The sequence below is a fragment of the Prinia subflava genome, chromosome 9, assembly GCF_021018805.1.
Source record: "Prinia subflava isolate CZ2003 ecotype Zambia chromosome 9, Cam_Psub_1.2, whole genome shotgun sequence".
NCBI classification, from domain to species: Eukaryota; Metazoa; Chordata; class Aves; order Passeriformes; family Cisticolidae; genus Prinia; species Prinia subflava.
In genome coordinates this window covers 32,729,863-32,747,320 of record NC_086255.1, presented here as the reverse complement: position 1 = coordinate 32,747,320, position 17,458 = coordinate 32,729,863, and the positions used below count along the sequence as shown (strand labels likewise).

At 57.0% G+C, this 17,458-nt stretch overlaps 2 protein-coding genes across 4 annotated transcripts in view; both read left to right on the top strand.

Annotated features, from left to right (window-relative positions):
* The window catches only part of ASCC1 (activating signal cointegrator 1 complex subunit 1), a 35,136-nt gene extending 26,092 nt beyond the window's left edge, over nt 1-9,044 (top strand). For all 3 annotated transcript variants that reach the window (XM_063406262.1, XM_063406263.1, XM_063406264.1), the window contains exon 10: nt 8,461-9,044. In XM_063406262.1, the coding sequence (XP_063262332.1) occupies nt 8,461-8,577 (117 nt within the window). In that variant the 3' untranslated portion in view covers nt 8,578-9,044. The remainder of the gene's footprint in view (nt 1-8,460) is intronic.
* A 1,994-nt stretch (nt 9,045-11,038) lies between these two features.
* SPOCK2 (SPARC (osteonectin), cwcv and kazal like domains proteoglycan 2) lies at nt 11,039-16,746 on the top strand. Its single transcript, XM_063406261.1, has 11 exons — nt 11,039-11,554; nt 13,722-13,730; nt 14,041-14,086; nt 14,358-14,472; nt 14,546-14,648; nt 14,729-14,837; nt 14,914-15,033; nt 15,120-15,338; nt 15,999-16,061; nt 16,196-16,333; nt 16,416-16,746. Exons 1-11 carry the CDS (start codon nt 11,054-11,056, stop codon nt 16,559-16,561), a joined length of 1,569 nt encoding a protein of 522 aa, XP_063262331.1. The 5' UTR covers nt 11,039-11,053; the 3' UTR covers nt 16,562-16,746.
* Nucleotides 16,747-17,458: the final 712 nt, after the last annotated feature.

The window sequence follows — 17,458 nt, the reverse complement described above, 5'->3', positions numbered from 1 at the left end:
GGGTGTTACGGGCAGCATGAAATACACTCTGAGGTCTGCAGGTGAAACCCAGGTGGGGAGGGGCAGGACACGTGAGTAGGAGGGAACAGAGCTCCAAACAGTGTTGGGAAATCAGGCAGAAACAAACAGGCAGCTGCAAACAAGGACAGGGCCAGGAGGGAGCAGTGGCACCGGTGTAGGATGGAGAAGTTCCTCAATGCCAGCCCAACAGGCCTTGTTTGGCTTATGGGGGGTTGGTCCAGACAGAGTCAGCCTGTGGAAATAATAAAAAAAAGGCAAATGTCTTTAAATTAAACCTCTGACTACGCTTAGCTGAAGGTTTTGTCCAGTTCTGGATACCGTGGATGGGTACAAAGAGCCCAGGGGACAACAGTAAGATAATTGGAGGGGTAGAAAATGTCTGCAAGCTGGGACTGAAAGAGTTGTTTTGAGGCTAATAAAGGGAAGGAGGGCAGCACACAGGAAAAGCTCTTGAAGCAAGGAAATGCTTTTGCCAGTAGTGGATGATAAAGTGATAAACAATGGGCTTAAGTTGCATCAAGGGATTAAGAAAATCTTTGTAAAGGGGAGGGTAAGGAGGTGCTGCTCTAGAGGAGCTGGGAAAAGGGGATCCTGATTGAGCAGAGATGTTAAGCCAGGATCTGCCACCACCAAGCTCCTCCTGCCTTGGAGAAGGGGAGGATGGTGGAGCTGAAGACCTTTGCTGGTCCTTTCTTCAGTTTGTCACTTCATGATTCCTACATGGAATGTGTGCAGAACACTCATGAGATGGCATCTGTGAGTGTACCAAGAGCTTCTTGGCGTTTACTTGGCATTTACTTTGGCTCAGGAAATGAAAATATAAAAAGGAAACCTCTCGTCATGCGCCTTGGATCTCTCTCCATGAACTTGCTGCTGCTTCTTGTGTTGGTGGTGCTTTGGCAGAGAAAGATGGTTGTTTCCAAGGGACTGCACCAGTGATTTAATTGTAAGGGATTTTCCTGTGTCATAGAGGAGATAGCCCTGACTTGGGTATCTCCCAAGAGAGAGGCCACTGGGACTTGTATGACACAAGATTTTCTCCCTCCTGAAGTCTGCCTGCTTTATTCTTCCTAAGGGAGATGAGGTGAAAAGGTGGCTGCCTTTTAAATCTTGCCAGAGCCTGGAAGAAAAGGAGAGGGGAAGGGCTGTTCCTTGCATCATCCATGGATGTCTGGATGCTATATTGGGGATGGAGAGACACTCCAGAGCCAGCTGCACACTTGCAGAACAAAACAATCTGCAGCCTTGTGGCTGGGGCTGGTGGTGACAGCCCAGGTGACAACCGCCCTCTCTGTCCTTCCTACTTGTCTTCCACCCTTGTGACTCCGCACAACATTTTCCAAGACTGGAACACCTGAACAGTCTTGGAAAATGTTGGATTCCCAGCCAGCCATCCTTTAAAAAGCCATGGAAAGGAAGCAGTTGCTAATTTGGGGAGGAGGTTGGGAATGCTGGGAAGAGCTGCCTCTCTGGATGAATGCCTGCCTACCTGCTTTTCCTGTGCTTGTCCTGCATTATTCCTGGCAAGCTTCCAAGCACAATTAAACCTCTGACAGATAATCATTGACAGAGTGGTGTCCAGAGTGAATAACATGGGCATCAAGTATTTCTTTTTTTGGCACCAAATTGTTTCAGAAAATTCTGAAAGTCAAAAATAGAAAAGCAAAAGAGTCTACTCATACAACAAACTCCCCAGATCTTGACAGTTTGGCTGGTTGTGTCTCATCTTCTGGGAGCCACCAGGGGCTTTGGTTTGGGGTTTGTCTGTCATAGTTTAGGGGAATTTGGGTCACAGCTGGGACAGGGTATGGTGAATTTTTTGGGATGAGGAAGAAGGAGCTCTGCCAACACATACCTACAGTCTGGGAACTGTGGCAGCTGGGGAAATAACAGCAGCCTTCTGGAGAGGTCCTGGCAGGTCTGTGTGGGAGGCTGCAGGGCTGAGGTGCATTAAACAAATAGGTGGAATCCCAAAAGCAGGATTGGAGGCTGTGGTTTGTGCAGGCAAAGGAGGTTAACCAGAGAAACTCAGATGGTCAGAGTTTGCTGCAGTTCGGCAGACACTCTTGGAGTCCATCAGTGTTACTGAGTGTTTCTTTGGCATTTCAGAATTTAATTTTTTAAGATTTTTAGTCATTCCATGTTTTTGCCATTTCCTCCATCAGTCCTTTTTGCCTGGTGCTGGCATCAGTAGCCCAGCAGTTTGCCGAGGAGTCAGCGCCTTCCTGCTGTGTCTGGCATGGGAGCTGCAGTTGTGCTTTAGCCAGATGATTGGAAGGGTGATTGTTCTCTGCTCTTCTCCAGTGTTTTCCATCCCAAGCTGTGGACATGTTATACAAACTTTAATTCAAATATATCATCTCTTATGAGATAGAAAAATTTCCACGGGAGAGTGCAGAAAGTCTGCAGACAAACAGGTTTTGTTGCTCTGTATTGAGGCACCTCTTCAGAAATGCCGCCTAATTTTTCTCCATGCTTTGCAGCAGGTGCCTGGGATTTTGTTTGTTCCTCCCCTTCCCCAGAGGGAATAACAGCACCATAATGCTAATTTCCAATGGAAACCTGCTGGCTTTCCGAGCCTGTTCCCTCATTCACCGCTGCTCCTGACCGGGGCACGCTGGGGCTGTGCTGCCGGCCGGTGAGCTGTGAGTGTTGGCACTTGGTGCAGAGCAGCTGAGGCTGTGAAGCCTCCAGCTCCTCTGAAATCTCCATTTAATCTCCTGGCTGGAGCTCTCCGTGCGCTGCTGTCAGCTGCCGGACCCCGATTCCCAGCGCTGGGCTGTCTGTCAGCCTGATCCTCCTGCACGTGCTCTGCCGTGGAGGCAGAGCCCAGTGGTGCTCAGCCTGTTCACACTCCTCCTGGGGGGGATGAACATCTTCCATCCAGGAGAAACAGCAGAGGAGGGATTGCTGACGTCCCATCCTGAGCGTGGACCGCGCAGCGGGAATGACAGCGAGCTCATCCACAGCCGTAGGCTCCTGGAGCTACAAACCTCTTCCTCCCAGCCTCTCCAAAGTTGCTAATTTCTGTGTTCCTTCCAGATATGGAAAACAGGACCCTCCCTCAGCTCCCTGCCGGGGGCAGCGGGGCTTGTGAGGCGGATTGTCACAGGCTAATGACATTACACGGCGCTGCTCGCCCGCAGTGCTGAGTCACTGGGGACAGTTTTGTGCTCTTGATCTGTAATAGCCCAGCCCTAAGGCACTGCTTTCCAGGGCTGGGGTTCACAGCAGAACTCCCCGCAGTCCAGGGAGGTGTGTCTCTGTGTGTGCGTGTGTGTGTGCGCACATCCGTTTTATCCTGTGGTATCACTGCTTGTTAGTGGGAATTTTTAATTGCAAGGCATTGCAGTGAGTTGTTGCTCCCTCGGCATTTTCGAGGCTCTCAGCAGAGCTGCTTGGACTTTTTATTAATTCAGGATGGGTCTTTTTTTGGCTGACTACTGTAAACGACGTAAGGCTTTAAAAACTGATCAATAATCCTGATGGTAGTGGCAAAATCCAGGCCAAGGCAGCGTGAATGTGAGCCAGAGATTACGTGAAGGAAGTTTTAAATACCTCTGACTCCCTTCCTTTCTGTGGACTTACTTTGTCCTCCCACTTCCCGATGCTTCTCCAGCCGAATCCATTAATATTTCTCATGCTTGTTGAGCTCGTGACAGGTGATTTAAAAGCCCCAGTTTACGTTGGCACCTCCACTCTTCATAACCGGAGCTGAAACACATCGCTGCTGTCTTTATGTGGATTAGCTGTGATTTATTGCTGTTGTTCCCAGGCTGGAGCACAGAGGTGCTGTCTCATTCCAGGAGGATTGTCTGTGGGAAGCGAGCCCCCCGAGGAGGACAGCTTGACAAACACCCGCGCTTGGGAACACGACGTTGTTTAGGCGCCTGTTTTAACTTCTTCATTGAGGAGTCATCCTCCTCCTTGCCTCAGCAAAACCTACTTTACAGGCTTAAAAAGGGGAAGGACATGTGGCAAAGAGGCTTCCTGGGTTTGATCTGTTGCTCTGCCTTTGTTAAGGAAGTTGTTGTGGTTTAGGGGTTGAAGTTTGTACAAGCAGTTTTGGCTCGGGTTTGCAAGGAGCAAGTGGTTTGATGTGTGATTCCACCTCTCCCAAAACAAGTCTTCAGCCTCTTGTCTTCCTTCAGACCCAGGGGAGGTCTGCTGGGTAATTTGTGGGTAATCGAGGGGAACAGATGTCAGAGGGAGAAGGGTTTCCAGCATCTGAACAGAACTGTCTTAAATGGGAGAAAACGTGGTGTCAGAAATGCAGTAGTGCTGCTGGCTTTTCCTGGCTCAGGATAAACGATTTGGGGGGGAGAAGTGGAGGAAAACTTGGTTTCACAGGGCTGCCTGCCTTTCATCAGGGCCTGAGTGGTGTGTCCTTGGACCCAGTTCCCAGGGAGGGAGAGGGAGAGGGAGAGGGAGAGGGAGAGGGAGAGGGAGAGGGAGAGGGAGAGGGAGAGGGAGAGGGAGAGGGAGAGGGAGAGGGAGAGGGAGAGGGAGAGGGAGAGGGAGAGGGAGAGGGAGAGGGAGAGGGAGAGGGAGAGGGAGAGGGAGAGGGAGAGGGAGGAGCACTTGGGCCTAGGGTAGTTTGCAGGCTGACCTGTGAAATATGGGTTATCCATCATCTGGTTCTCTCCTTCTCTTGAGACCTCATGGCTTTTGTGGGGGGCAGTGTGGCTGTAGTCTGTGCCACCCCCCACAGATCCTGGGATGCTGCTGCTGCCACTCTCCAGGCCCCTGCTCTGTCCCCATGGGAGATGCAGGCATCCTTGCTGAGCGTTTCCCAAACCTTTGCCTGTGGCTTGAAAGGCAGGGCACATCCCTGGAGTGTTTGCTTGGAGGTGCTGGGTCTGAGGTTAGAAGTTAACAGTGCTCTTTCCTTATTCCGTTCTAATTCAATTTGGGAAGTCAGCAGGGAGACAGAGGGCACTTAGTCCTCTAAGTGCTATTCCCTTGATGGGAGTTAGTAGCTTGCACTGCATGTGTGGTGTTGATTCTGTAAGCTGACCTTTACCTCCATCAGAATCATTCTCATTTATAATACTTAAGCAAAAAATACCGGCCTCCATCCTCTTATTTATTCCTTGGGCATCGAGGACATAAATCCTTTGGCGTGTTCGGATTTATAGAATTACTGTGCTTTTGCTGAGCCTCGTGTCCCACTCCAATCAAATGACACGGCTCTGCGGGCGGTTGCATTTCTCCTCCCCTGCCTCCCTCCTGGGCGCTCCTGATCCACCTCTCCTCGTGTTCCCTGCAGCCTTTTCAGGGAAAGGTGGGCCCTTGGCAGCCGTAGGAAAGGACAGGAAGGGGACTCAACCAATCTTCAGTTATCAGTGGTTGCTTCCAAAGGGCAACAACCTCCAGGTACCTTCTTTCCTGGTGCAGAATAAAAAAATGCTAAGATGCTTTCCCAGGAGGCGTTTCATCAGCTGTGCTCCAGGGCTCCTCCAAAACCAGAGCGTTTCCGTGGTGGCTGGGGAGAGGGGGGAGTTATAAATATCTTTCTTGGCTCTGCTTGGCTTCTCCTCAAGATAAATAGAAGTGAAAGTGAAAAGCAGAGGCTTGGCTCTCTGCAATCTCTTCCCGAGTCCCCAGGGACCCGAGCGCAGGATGCTTTCCTGATGGGAAGCCACTCCCTGGTGTTTCAGAGGTCTTGGAGGATTCCTGGTGTTCAGAGGTGTTGGAGGATGATGTTTGAGGGGTCACTGTCCACACTGCCTGAGGCAGGTCTCCGATGTGCAGTGATCTCTGTGCCTGGGGTCCGCTGGCTTCTGTCGTGGAAAGCCTCAGGGAGCACAGGAGCATCGGTGAGAAGCCCGCCTGAAACAAGAGCAGAAAAAAGTGTCTGTGGTTGTCCTCTAAATCTTGTAGCGTGTTTACTCTCAGAAAGTACAGCCACATTACCAAAAATCAATAGTTCTAGCAGCGTTCCTCCCTGGGAAACACACAGCTGCTCGAACACACGGGAGGTGGTGAATCTTATAAAAGCCAAGGGAATACAAAGTGCTTTGGTACAATGGCTCTGCTGCACTTTTAGCAGTGTACAAATGGAGGGCCCTTGACCTGGGCAGTGTCTTCTGGGGCTTCCCAATCATCCTTCTGCTGTGACCTCCCTGAGGCTATGTGAGGCAAGAGGGGCTCGGGGAGGGTTTGTCTCATTAACTAATTTTTGCTTTGAAGTACGTGTGTTTAGCGAGGAAAACAAGTTGTGGTGTGCAGCAATGACATAAACAAAATTCTTCCTTTGGTTATTTTGTGAAAAGGTTTGACTTCTAGCGCTGCTGCTGGGTCTGGCACATCCCAGCAATTAATTTGTTTTCTTCATAGAATCCTGGAATGGTTTGTGTTGGAAGGGACCTTAAAATCCACCTCATTCCATCCCTCTTCCCATGGGCAGGGACACCATAGAGCAGAGTGCTCCAAGTCCCATCTAACCTGGCCTTGCACACTTCCAGGGATAAGGCAGCCAGAGCTGCACTGGGCACCCTGTGCCAGGGCCTCCCCACCTCACAGGGAGGAATTTCTTCCTAATATCTGAATCGTGCTCTGGTGGTGGGAAGCCATTCCTCTTTGTCCCGTGACTCCATGCCCTTGTCCAAGGTCCCTTGCAGCCCCCTTAGGCACTGGAGGAGGCTCTCTTCAAACCCTCGTGCTCCTTGCTTGCCAGCACACCTACCACTCCCTCTGTTAGGAATCAAGAGAGAGATGATTTCTGTTTTTCCTGGGTGGAGGATGCTCTGTGATGGAAAGGAGTGACAGTGTGAACAACCACTTGTGACAGGGACAGGTGTTAAAGTTTGGGGTGAGTGGGCACAATGGCAGAGCACTGCAGGGAGCCCTGGAGAGCAGGAAACCATCCTTCCTTCTGAGGTCAGCCAAAACACAAAGAGAAAGGTGACCAACCCCTTTTTACTGCCATCTCTTATTAATGAGACATTTTATCCTAAGTCCTCCAATATGAACAACGCAGGCTTTTGGGAACATAATTAATCTTTCTTGTATAAATCTTTAATTGTATGAAATGGAGTTTGTGTGGCTGTCGTCATTTCTCTTCCTCTCTTTTCCTCCTCTCGCGCTTTGAGATGCTTCCTTAGCACAGCTGCTTTTCTGCAGGCTGCTCTTCTTTGGGGCAGTGACCCCGTGGAGCCACCACTCACAGTGTCCCTTGGGGCCACGCTGCTGCCCTGGGGTCTCTTGCTCTGCCCCAAGATGGGCAGGGAATCACTTTCCCTATGGTACTTTTCCTTTGTGGAGTGACAGCAAACCCAGGAATTGTCCTGAAAGAAAACTAGCTGGTCTCCTCCGGAAAAAAGGGTATTTACAAAATAGAATACTCTTGGGAGAACCAACAAAAGAGCAGTTGTGCCCAAATCGGTGCCAGGCAGAGCCAAATGCCTCTTTGGAGGAGGTGAAGTGCAGCCTTTCAGATGCTAAGTAGTTATTTGGGATTTCAGTCATTCCCTCTGTGGAGGAATTGATGCACCATTGGCTCCAGGAGGATTAATGTGCTGGCTTTCCTTCTTGCCTTCTGGAAGGGCAGGAAGGGCTGTGGGGCTGTCTCAAGCCCACGCCTGTAGGGACAGATAGAAAACTGAATAGCAGACAGATGGAATGGACATTTTGGAGAACTCCAAGGTGGGGAGAAGTCGCTGCTCAGGTTCTCGGTGACTCACAGCTCTGGGGTTAAACAGAGTTTCCAAATTAGCATCTCCACCAGGCAGCTTTTCCTGAGGCACAGCTGATGTTCCCAGGTAGAGCAATTTCCTGCTGCTTAATGGAACGGGAGGAGCACTTTATGCTTGGACACAATGCTTTTCCAGCAATAACTTCTTGTGAGAAATTCTGATGTCATTTCTTTGGTCTGCTTCGTGGATTGGATTAATGGGCAGGGACACACCCCCCGGGTGCCAGAGTTGGCTTGCTTTCCTTAATTTGCACTCAAAAAAAAAAAATCTTTGCTGAACAAAGACGGATTTGTTGAACAAAGCAGGGTCAGTGCTGGGATGAGGAGCCTTGTGCCTCAGCCTGCTAGTGTGAATTAGGACTGAGCTGTAGCTGTTAAGTTCTGCATCTGTGGCCTGGATTGGTGCAAACCTCCTGGCCTCAACCCTTGCTCCTGCACGGCCTGCGACCTCGGGAGCCACTCAGGGATGGTGCCTCCAGAGCAGTGAGCAGCCTCCCAGCGCTCCCTCAGTGACACAGGCAGCAAAATAGGGGAGGTTTGAGCAGCTGCTGCTGTAGATAGAAGGAGTTCAAGCGCAGTCTTTAGTGGGGAAAATAACATAAAGAACACTTTCATTTAAAGGCAAAGCCAATCTATGAGTAGAAGCTTTTGACAGGGCTGGCTCCTGCGAGAGAGCCATGGGCCAACTGCAGGCTCCATTTCTCTGGTGCCCTTCAAGTGGTTTTTCTTCTTCTTCCTTTCAGCTCTTCGAGAACTTCTACTTTGGGGAAGTGCAGCTGGACTCGGTGCGTCTCTCCCAGAGGTTCTCCTCAGACGCCTCCGGCTACTACGCAACATCTGGGCAGCTGTGCTTCTCTTGAGGCGGCTGTAGCGGGTCTGCTGCGTGTGTGATCCCTCAGTGAAGGGTTTTATAGGACATGAATCTTCAGTGGCAACCTGGGAACTCCAAGCTGGGATGCCTTGTGACCCCTCCAAAGCATGGGAACCATGGCACTTCCCTGCAGCTTTTCCCACTGCCCTCTCCTTGGGGGTTTCCAGGGTCCTTCCTCCTTCTTTCCCCAAAATGTCACAAAGTTGCCTCTTTGATGTCTGTATATTGCTGGTTTTCCAAGAAAACAACTACAACTGGGGCTTTTGGGGCATCACCAATGTTTAAGCGTGGCTTTCTTTTCAGAAGGAAGTTTGTTCTTAAAATAAGTATTTAAAATCCAGGAGAGCTTCCCTGGAGCACGATTTAACGATATTGAGGTCAGGCATTGCTTGGATCTCCAGCAGCGTGCCTGTGTGATGTAGATCTCCAAATAAATTAATTCCCTTCAAAAGCAAAGTGTTTATCTCCTGTTGCATTGATAGTTTCTGTAATTAAACTTCCAGCACAGCACATAACTATGATAATAAGAAAGCATTGATAGTTGGAGCTCTTTCCAGTGACCGTTTCGGAGCGTGTCAAAAAACATATGCCTTGTAGGTGGTTTCTCCATTAAAAGCAGCACCAAGTTCTTTGATTCCATTGTGAATCCTTCAGAGATCTCAAGACAACGTTGTTTTTTCCTGTAAAATACCCACATTTGGTAAAAATAGCAACACAGGATTTCAACTTGCCCTAGGATGAACACTTTGAAAAATGGAAGGTGCTGGTGTTTGGGTGTTTTGTAACAGGACAGGTGCTGCTGCCCATTCCTAGTTGCTTCCATGGGTATGGAATCATGCTGTGCTAGAGGTGGAGAGTGTCTCGGCCAGGGATAGGGGTGCTCCAGCTGAACCCACATGTCCCAGTGATCTAAGAGGTCTTCATCCCATTCCTCCCTCCAGAGTGAGCTGGCTGTTCAGCCACACACAAACAGCAGTGGGAGTCATTCAGGAATCGGGATTGCTTTTCTTTCCCCCCACCCAAATGTGTTGCTGTTTATGTTTCTCAGACCAAATTGCCTGTCAGGCAATGAAATCGTGTGTGCTTTTGCTGGGTGCCCTTGCTTGTACCTGGCTACAACCGTAGGGCTGTTTGTGTCCTTTCCCTCGGCGTCAGAACGCCTCTGTGCTCTGTGAAAGCCGCCTTCCAAACGCTTCCCTCGGGAGCAGAGCACCAGCACACACTCACAGGGAGGTGCTGAGAGCACTTAACACCGGTTGCTGTCATCTTCCCGCCAGCCTGAAGAGGTACTTGGCAAACCTCTTCGGAACAGACCCAGGAGCTGCTCACGCAGCCACCAGGAAAGGGGAGATGCACCTTGGGAAGCTTCTGCCTGACAAGTTTTTAAAGACTGTCACCAAGAAGTTGAGGCAAACACGGATTTTTGACAACTGGAGTATACACCTCCTCTTCCCACTTGTGTAAACATGTTTTAGTGACAATTGTTTTGGAGGGTAGTTGAATTTTGCTGGTAAGCAGCTTATCCCACTGCTCTAGCCTGGCACAGCAAAATTCATTTCACACCTCCTTCCCCAGGCAGTATTAAGGATTCTGATCTTTTTCCCTGTCATCACTGGGGTTTGCTGGCACTTTTCCTTCCCATCCCGAGCATCCTGGCAGGGAGAAGCTGGATGTGTGCTGTGGCATCCCTGGCTGAAGCTGGGAAGGAGCTGCAGCTGGGGTGAGTCGTCACTTGTTGCCTACCCTGATTTCCCCTCGCTGAGAAGGGGAAAATCCAAAAGCAAAACCTTGGGCTGGTGGTGGGAGTGTTCCCTGGAGCCTAAAACGCTGTCTGGGATGGCCGAGGAATGGGGCTGGCAGTGTGAGCATGGCAGGGCAGGGGCTGGAGGATGGGAGATGCGGGGTGGGGATGGGGATGAGGGGCTGTGGGACCGGGGTGCAGCAGGGACTGGGAAGTCAGGATGGGGCACACAGGGCGAAGGTGTGGAAGGAATGGGAGATGCACAATGGATGGATGGGAGGAATGAGGGATGTGGGATGATTGATGTAGGATGGGGGATGTGAGATGGGGGCCTAGCAGGGACCAGGGATGCTGGATGAAGGATGTAGGATGGGGGATACAGGACAGAGATGTGGCAGGGATGCAAGATGAGAACATGGCAGGGACTGAGGGATGCAGGACATGGGATATGGGGTGGAGACTGGTAGGGACCAAGGATGCAGGATGGGGGATGCAGAATGGAGATGGGATGGGGATGGGGGATGCAGGATGGGGACACGGTATGAACCAGGGATGAGGGACACAGGATAGGGGTGTGGAATGGGGACCGGATAGGGACCAGGAATGCAGGATAGAGGATGCGGGAGGGGGTGTGGCAGGGAATGCAGAATGGGGAATGCAAGATGGTAGGGAGCAGTAGTGGAGGACGAGGACTTCAGGATGGGGGTGCGACAGGGGATGCGGGATGCAGGATGAGGGACGTGGGACGGGGACAGCTCAGGGACGGGGGTGCAGGGTGGTGACAGAAGGTCAACGGGTGCTGCGGCCGTGCCGTGCCGGCGGCTCCCCCGCCCCGGTGCCGGCGCGCAGGTGCGGCGGGCGCGGCGGAGGCCCCGCCCCGGCCCTCCCGCCGGTGCCGCCCGGTGCCGCCCCGCGGCCGCACTCGCCGGCGGCGCCTCCCTGTGCGCACCGCACCGCTCCGCACCGCGCCCGCTTCCCCCGGCGCTGCGGCAGCATGCGGGGCTGCGGCGGGCGCCGCGCCCTGCTGGCCCTGCTGGCCCTGCTCGCCCTGCTGGCCCTGCTCCTGCCCGCCGCCGCCGGCCCCGGGCCCGCCGCCGGCCCCGCCACCGGCCCCGGGCCCGCCGCGGCGGGGGAGAGCCCCGGCAATTTCATGGAGGACGAGCAGTGGCTCTCGTCCATCTCCCAGTACGGCGGCAGGATCAAGCACTGGAACCGCTTCCGAGACGTGAGTCCGCGCCGGGGGGCACGGGACGCGCTGCCGGGCACCGGGAGCCCCCTCCCCTCACTCCCCGCTCCGCCGCTGCGGCTGCCGCAGCGCGACCCTGCCCGGCCCGGCCCCAGCGCGGGCGCCCGGGGATGCTCGGCGGTGCCCGCATCCCGCCGCGGCTGTGGGCGGCTGCTGGCCCCGGTACCCGGGATGCTCACCGGCTCCGGCGGCGCCGCCGCCTGCCTGCCCTGTCGGTAAAGCTGCGTGGCTTGATGCCAAAGCGACCCTCTCCGGAGACCGGGAGTGATCTCCCCGTGCCCCACATGGGGGTGCAGGCAGAGCCCGCCCGCCCCTTGCGGGGGCTGCGCCGTGGCCTGAAGCCCTCGGTGACAGCGCAGCCCGTGTCAGGGCACGGGCATCCCCCGTTCTGCCGCTCCCCCGAGCCCCGCGGGCTGTCCCCGGAGCCCCGCGCGGTGCAGCAGCCGGGGCCGGCGCTGCCTCCGCCGGGTGGTGACCCCTGGGGATGTGGGGGACGCCAGGCAGGGAGGATGAGGATGCAGGCACTGCTGGAGGCGCGCTGGCACACCTGGCACACCGGGCTCAGGATCCTGGCACACCGGGCTCAGGATCCTGGCACACCGGGCTCAGGATCCTGGCACCCTTCGCTGTTACGCAGCCCTTGTGAACAGCCTCGATGGCTTTTAGCTCCAGTCATTAATTTTACGGGGCCATCAGGGTTTTTCCTAGGCTCGCTTTACACCTTCGGCTCGTGTCCTCCAGGGTGGGGGACATGGTGCTGCAGCCCCATCCTGGGGAGACCCAGGACACCTGCAGCAGCCAGGCAGGGAGGGGGCACAGCCCGAGCCAGACCCTCTGGTCTTTGTTCAGATGCACACTCGGGTTCACCTTGGCAGCGAAGATTGGATGGATGGAGGGATGGAGGGATGGAGGGATGGAGGGATGGATGGATGGATGGATGGATGGATGGATGGATGGATGGATGGATGGATGGATGGATGGATGGATGGATGGATGGCAGCAAGGGAGATGTGCCCACTGCAAGGCAGGGGGCACCACCCCCGAAACAAACCAGTTAGGGGGGCAGAGCATGGATGAGGGTGCAAAGGTGTAAATTCCTCCCCTGGAGACCCCTGCCAGCAACACCCCGGTGGCCAACGCCAGCACTGAGCACCCGGGACCTCGGATGGCTGCGGGTGCGGGAGGGGATCACCTGCAGGCACTGAGGTGATCCCCCCATGGCACTGAGCATCCCGGGGGGGTCAGAGCCGAGGGATGCCCATCCCAGGGCGCTGGCAGCACACGTGGGGCCCACCCTGCTGTGGCACGGCTCGCACACGGGGGGGCTGCAGCCTTACTGGCAGTTAGCCTGGATTAATAAACAAATCCGTGGATTTGTGGGGTTTTCGGCTGAGCAGCACCGGTGGGGGGATGCACGGGGAGGAGGCCGGCGGCCAAGGCGAGACCTGCGCCGCAGGGAGCCGCCGGGCGCCGCAGTGTTACCAATCACGGAAACGCGGCTATCGATTGCCGTGCAAACACCGCCGTGCTGGAGCGAGACATCCCCTCCAGAGCTGCCTCCCGTGCCGTGCCGCTGCTTCCAGCTGCCATCCCAAACCCTGCCCACCCTCCCCGGGGCGGCAGGGATGCTCCTGCCTTGTCACAAAGCTCACCCCAGAGCATCCCGTGAGGCGGGTGATGCTGCCTGCTGGGAGGGTTTGAGTCCCTGCTACTCCCCCACAGCCCCGGGATGCTTTCAGTGTCCTGTGGGAGCAGTTCTGCCTCCCCAGACAGCAACATCCATCTTGGCCCACTCCTTCTGGGCTCACGATTGAAGAATCGGGGTGGCAGCACCATGGGGATCCCCTGAGGTTCTCACTGGGCTCCCAAGGGCTTCCTCCACCCAATGCCATTTCCACCCCTATTCCCTGGCTTTCCTATCTGGCTTTATCCTGTGTAAAGGCTCTCCAGGATTGCAGGTCTAGAGCCAGAGATGGGGGAGCACATTGGTGGTCAGTGCCAGTGAGGTCGGGGTGCCCGACTGGCACACGGTGCCTGTCGCTGTGGGTTGGGAGCAGGGCTTTGGGCTGTCCCAGAGCTGACGGTGAGCATTCTCTCTTTCTCTTTTCTCGCTGCCGGCTGGCCCCTCTCGCTGCCGTGCTGCCAGGAGGTGGAGGTGAGCCCCGAGGGGTACCGAGGGGGTGACACCCCGCTTGTCCCCGCCCCTGCGTCCTGCCCTCCCGCTGTGGGGGTGCCCGGGGGATGTGAGCAGCAGGGGATGGGGGTGCCCGGGGGATGTGGGCACCAGGGGATCGGGGTGCCCGGGGGTGCCCGGGGGATGTGGGCACCAGGGGATCGGGGTGCCCGGGGGATGTGGGCAGCGGGAGCCTCTCCGGGCCGGTGGCCCCGAGCGGGATGATGGCACGCCTGGCCCGGTGTCACCTTTCCCGCCACCTGCACTCACGCAGGCTCTCCCCAATTCGCAGGATGACTACATCAAGAGCTGGGAGGACAACCAGCCCGGGGATGAAGGTACCGCTGAGATGGGTTTGGGATGGGGCACAGTGGGCTCGGTGCCAGCCAGCATGGGATGGGGGGGATGCGTCGCACTCTCTGCTCGCACTCCCCCGGGCCTTTCCCTTCCGGCTGGGAGCGGTGGTGGGGTCGGGAAGCAGCAGCTGGTGCCGAGGCGGCTGCCCAGCTGCAGCCTGAATGGCGCTTTGTGCCGGGCCGGCTGGTGGCCAGCGCTGCCGGGGCTCCCCTGGGGCGTCCCCGCCTGCCCCAGTCCCTCTGTGCCCCCCAGCCCTGGACACCACCAAGGACCCCTGCCAGAAGGTGAAGTGCAGCCGGCACAAGGTGTGCGTGGCGCAGGGCTACCAGCGCGCCATGTGCATCAGCCGCAAGAAGCTGGAGCACAGGTAGGAGCACGGGGCGGCGGCGGGAGGAAGGCGGGAGCCGAGGCGGGGGCTCAGCACCCTCTCGCCCGTGCAGGATCAAGCCGCTGGGCCCCAAGGCTCACGGGGGCTGCAAGCCCTGCCACGCCGCCCCGGTGGCTGCCGTCTGCGGCTCCGACGGCCACACCTACAGCTCGGCGGTAAGGACGGCGGCACCCGCCGCGGGGACGGGGCTCTGTGGCCCATGTCCCCCCGCCGACGTCCCGCTGCCGCCCCGCAGTGCAAGCTGGAGCAGCAGGCGTGCCTGGCCAGCAAGCAGCTGACGGTGCGGTGCGAGGGGCAGTGCCCCTGCCCGACCCCGCATAGCCCTGCCGGGGACAGCAAACAAGGTGAGCGGGGTGCAGGGCACCGGGGGACTGTCCCCGAGCTCTGCCCGGCCTGACACTGGCCCGCTGGACCCCCCAGAACTGTGCACCGGGCAGGATCTGGCCGACCTGGGTGACCGCCTGCGCGACTGGTTCCAGCTCCTGCGTGAGAACGCCAAGCAGAACGGCTCCGGCGGGCTCCCCGCCAGCCCCACCACTGGTACGTGTCCCCGCCACACGGGGAGGGGACGTGGGCTGCTGTCCCTGGGAGGGCCAGGCAGCCACGGGCTTCATCCTGCCCTGCAGCGCTGGAGAGGAGCGTGGCAGCCACCTGCAAGGAGGCGGTGGGGTGGATGTTCGCCCGGCTGGACACCAGCGGGGATCTCTTCCTGGAGGCAGCCGAGCTGGCCGCCATCAACCTGGACAAGTACGAGGTGTGCATCCGCGCCTTCTTCAACTCCTGCGACACCTCCAGGGACGGCCGCGTCTCCGCTCCCGAGTGGTGCTTCTGCTTCTGGAGGGAAAGTGCGTCAGGGCAGGGGGCGGGACACCCTCGGGCAGGGGGATGCACCCTGGGGGGCTGGGGGGTCCGTGCCCTGAGGGGTGCATGCCGTGGATTGGGGAATCCATGCTGTGGGATTGGGGTTGTACATCATGGGGTTAGGGGGGATCCGTGCTGTGGGACAGGGGGTTTGGGGGATGTACGTCATGGGATTGGAGCTGGGAGTGGGGGATGCACATTTTAAGGAACCCATGGTGTGTGTTAGTGTGGGTTGGGAGGGGAGCACAGCATGGGGGGGATCATGTCATGGGGTAATGGGCAATTCTTGCTATGGGCTTGAGGTGTCTGTTGGATGTTCACCTTAGGGGGAGAGGTACACCATGGGGTTTGGGGGCTGGAAACCATGGTGGGGATGTGCACTGTGGGTCATGAGGAAGCACATCTTGAGTTAAGGGGGATGGGCATCATTGGGAATGCACAGCATGGGGACATGTGGGATGTACTCCGTGGTGTTGGGGGATTGCACTCCGTGGGCCGGGGGATGCACACTGTGGAGCTCAGGGGATGCACACAGGGAGGAAGGAGGGCTGTGGGTTTGGGGGCACACACTGTGGGGGGTGAGGGGTTGCTGGCCATGGGGGTCTGCATGCCCACCCTAAGAGCAGCACGTGGCGTCGCTGCAGAGCCGCCCTGTCTCAGGGAGCTGGAGAAGATCCAGATCCAAGAAGCAACCAAAAAAAAGCTGGGTGAGTGGGGCGTCCCAGGGCCCTTTCCCCAGCAGCGCCCCGCGCAGCCGGGCCGGGATGAGGATGGGGAGCTCCCTGGGGGCTTTGGCACTGCACGTGTTTGGGGGGGGTGGGGGGCCATCGCTTCCCTGCAGGCACCTTCATTCCCAGCTGCGATGAGGATGGCTACTACCGGCGGGCACAGTGCGAGCCGGGCGGCGGCGAGTGCTGGTGCGTGGACCAGCACGGGGCCGAGCTGACGGGCACCCGCGGCCACGGCAGCCCCGACTGCGGTGAGAGCTGCGGGCAGCGCCCGCCCGGGGATGGGGCTGCAGCCCCGGCACTGCCCCTCAACCTCCACCCCTCGCCCCCCAGATGAAGCAACGGGGTTTTCAGGCGACTTCGGGAGCAGCGTGGGCTGGGAGGACGAGGAGGAGAAGGAGCCGGAGGAGGCGGGCGAGGAAGGCGAGGAAGAGGAGGGCGAAGCGGGCGAGGGCGACGACGGTGGCTACATCTGGTAGAAGAGGAGCGGGAGAGCCTGGTGGGCGGCACGGCCGGGAGGCAGCCCCCAGCCGGGGGTCCCCGTGACCCCCCCGATGCCGGTGTAGCATGGGGTGGGTGCTCCCCCCTCCAGCCCCATGTGGGACGGGGCAACGGGGTGCTCGCCCGGGGAGGGGTTAAGCGGGGCAGGGGGGTGCCGCTCTTGTGCGAATTTGAGCTTTTTTTTTTTTTGGGTAGAGCCTTGTAGGCCTAGTGTGCTGCTGCGTGGTCTTCAACCGGGCAAATGGCGCTAATAAAAGTGGGAAAAAAAGGAAAAACAAAACAAAACAAAAACCAACAAACTCCCTTATAGATAAGCTGCCCCCCCTTCCTCCCCGCATCCCCCCTCATGTTGTGCTTGCGTGGCTGCTCCGGCCCCTGGTGTTGTGTAGCGGCTGTGAAATAAATACCCCGTGCTGTGTCAAACACTCGCCCGCCCGTTCCTCCCCCTGGCACCCCCCGGCCCTGCAGGGCTGTCCTGGGGAGGGGGGAGCTGGGGCCGTGCCCTTCAGTGAGTGGGCACTGCTGGGCTGGAGAGTGGGTTGGGGTAGGAGTGCCCCTCTGCCAGTGCCTGGCTTTGGTTCGTGCACTCTGCTGCCATGAAGCTGGAACTGTTTCCCTCCCCAGGGATATGTCCCCTCCCCAGCTCCTGACCCCCAGCAGGACCCCAAACCCTTTCCACAGGGTCTGGAGCCATAGAAGGACTCAGAACTGCCCTCCCTCCCCATGCTTTACCCCAACCCCCAACAAGACCCAAACCAAATCCAATCCCGGACCCAGAATATCCCTTATAACCTGCCCCCCTAACCCAACCCACACCCTAGTGAGGGCCTCCACCACCCCCCTGCACCCACTCAGCACCATGAGATACCAGGGCC

Bases quoted from the DNA above. Each gene is read 5' to 3' on its own strand.
- SPOCK2 (XM_063406261.1), top strand. From the start codon at position 11,054: ATGCAGGATGAGGGACGTGGGACGGGGACAGCTCAGGGACGGGGGTGC. The intron at 15,034-15,119 runs GTACGTGTCCCC...CCTGCCCTGCAG, and splicing joins CCCCGCCAGCCCCACCACTG to CGCTGGAGAGGAGCGTGGCA. The intron at 15,339-15,998 runs GTGCGTCAGGGC...GCGTCGCTGCAG, and splicing joins CTTCTGCTTCTGGAGGGAAA to AGCCGCCCTGTCTCAGGGAG.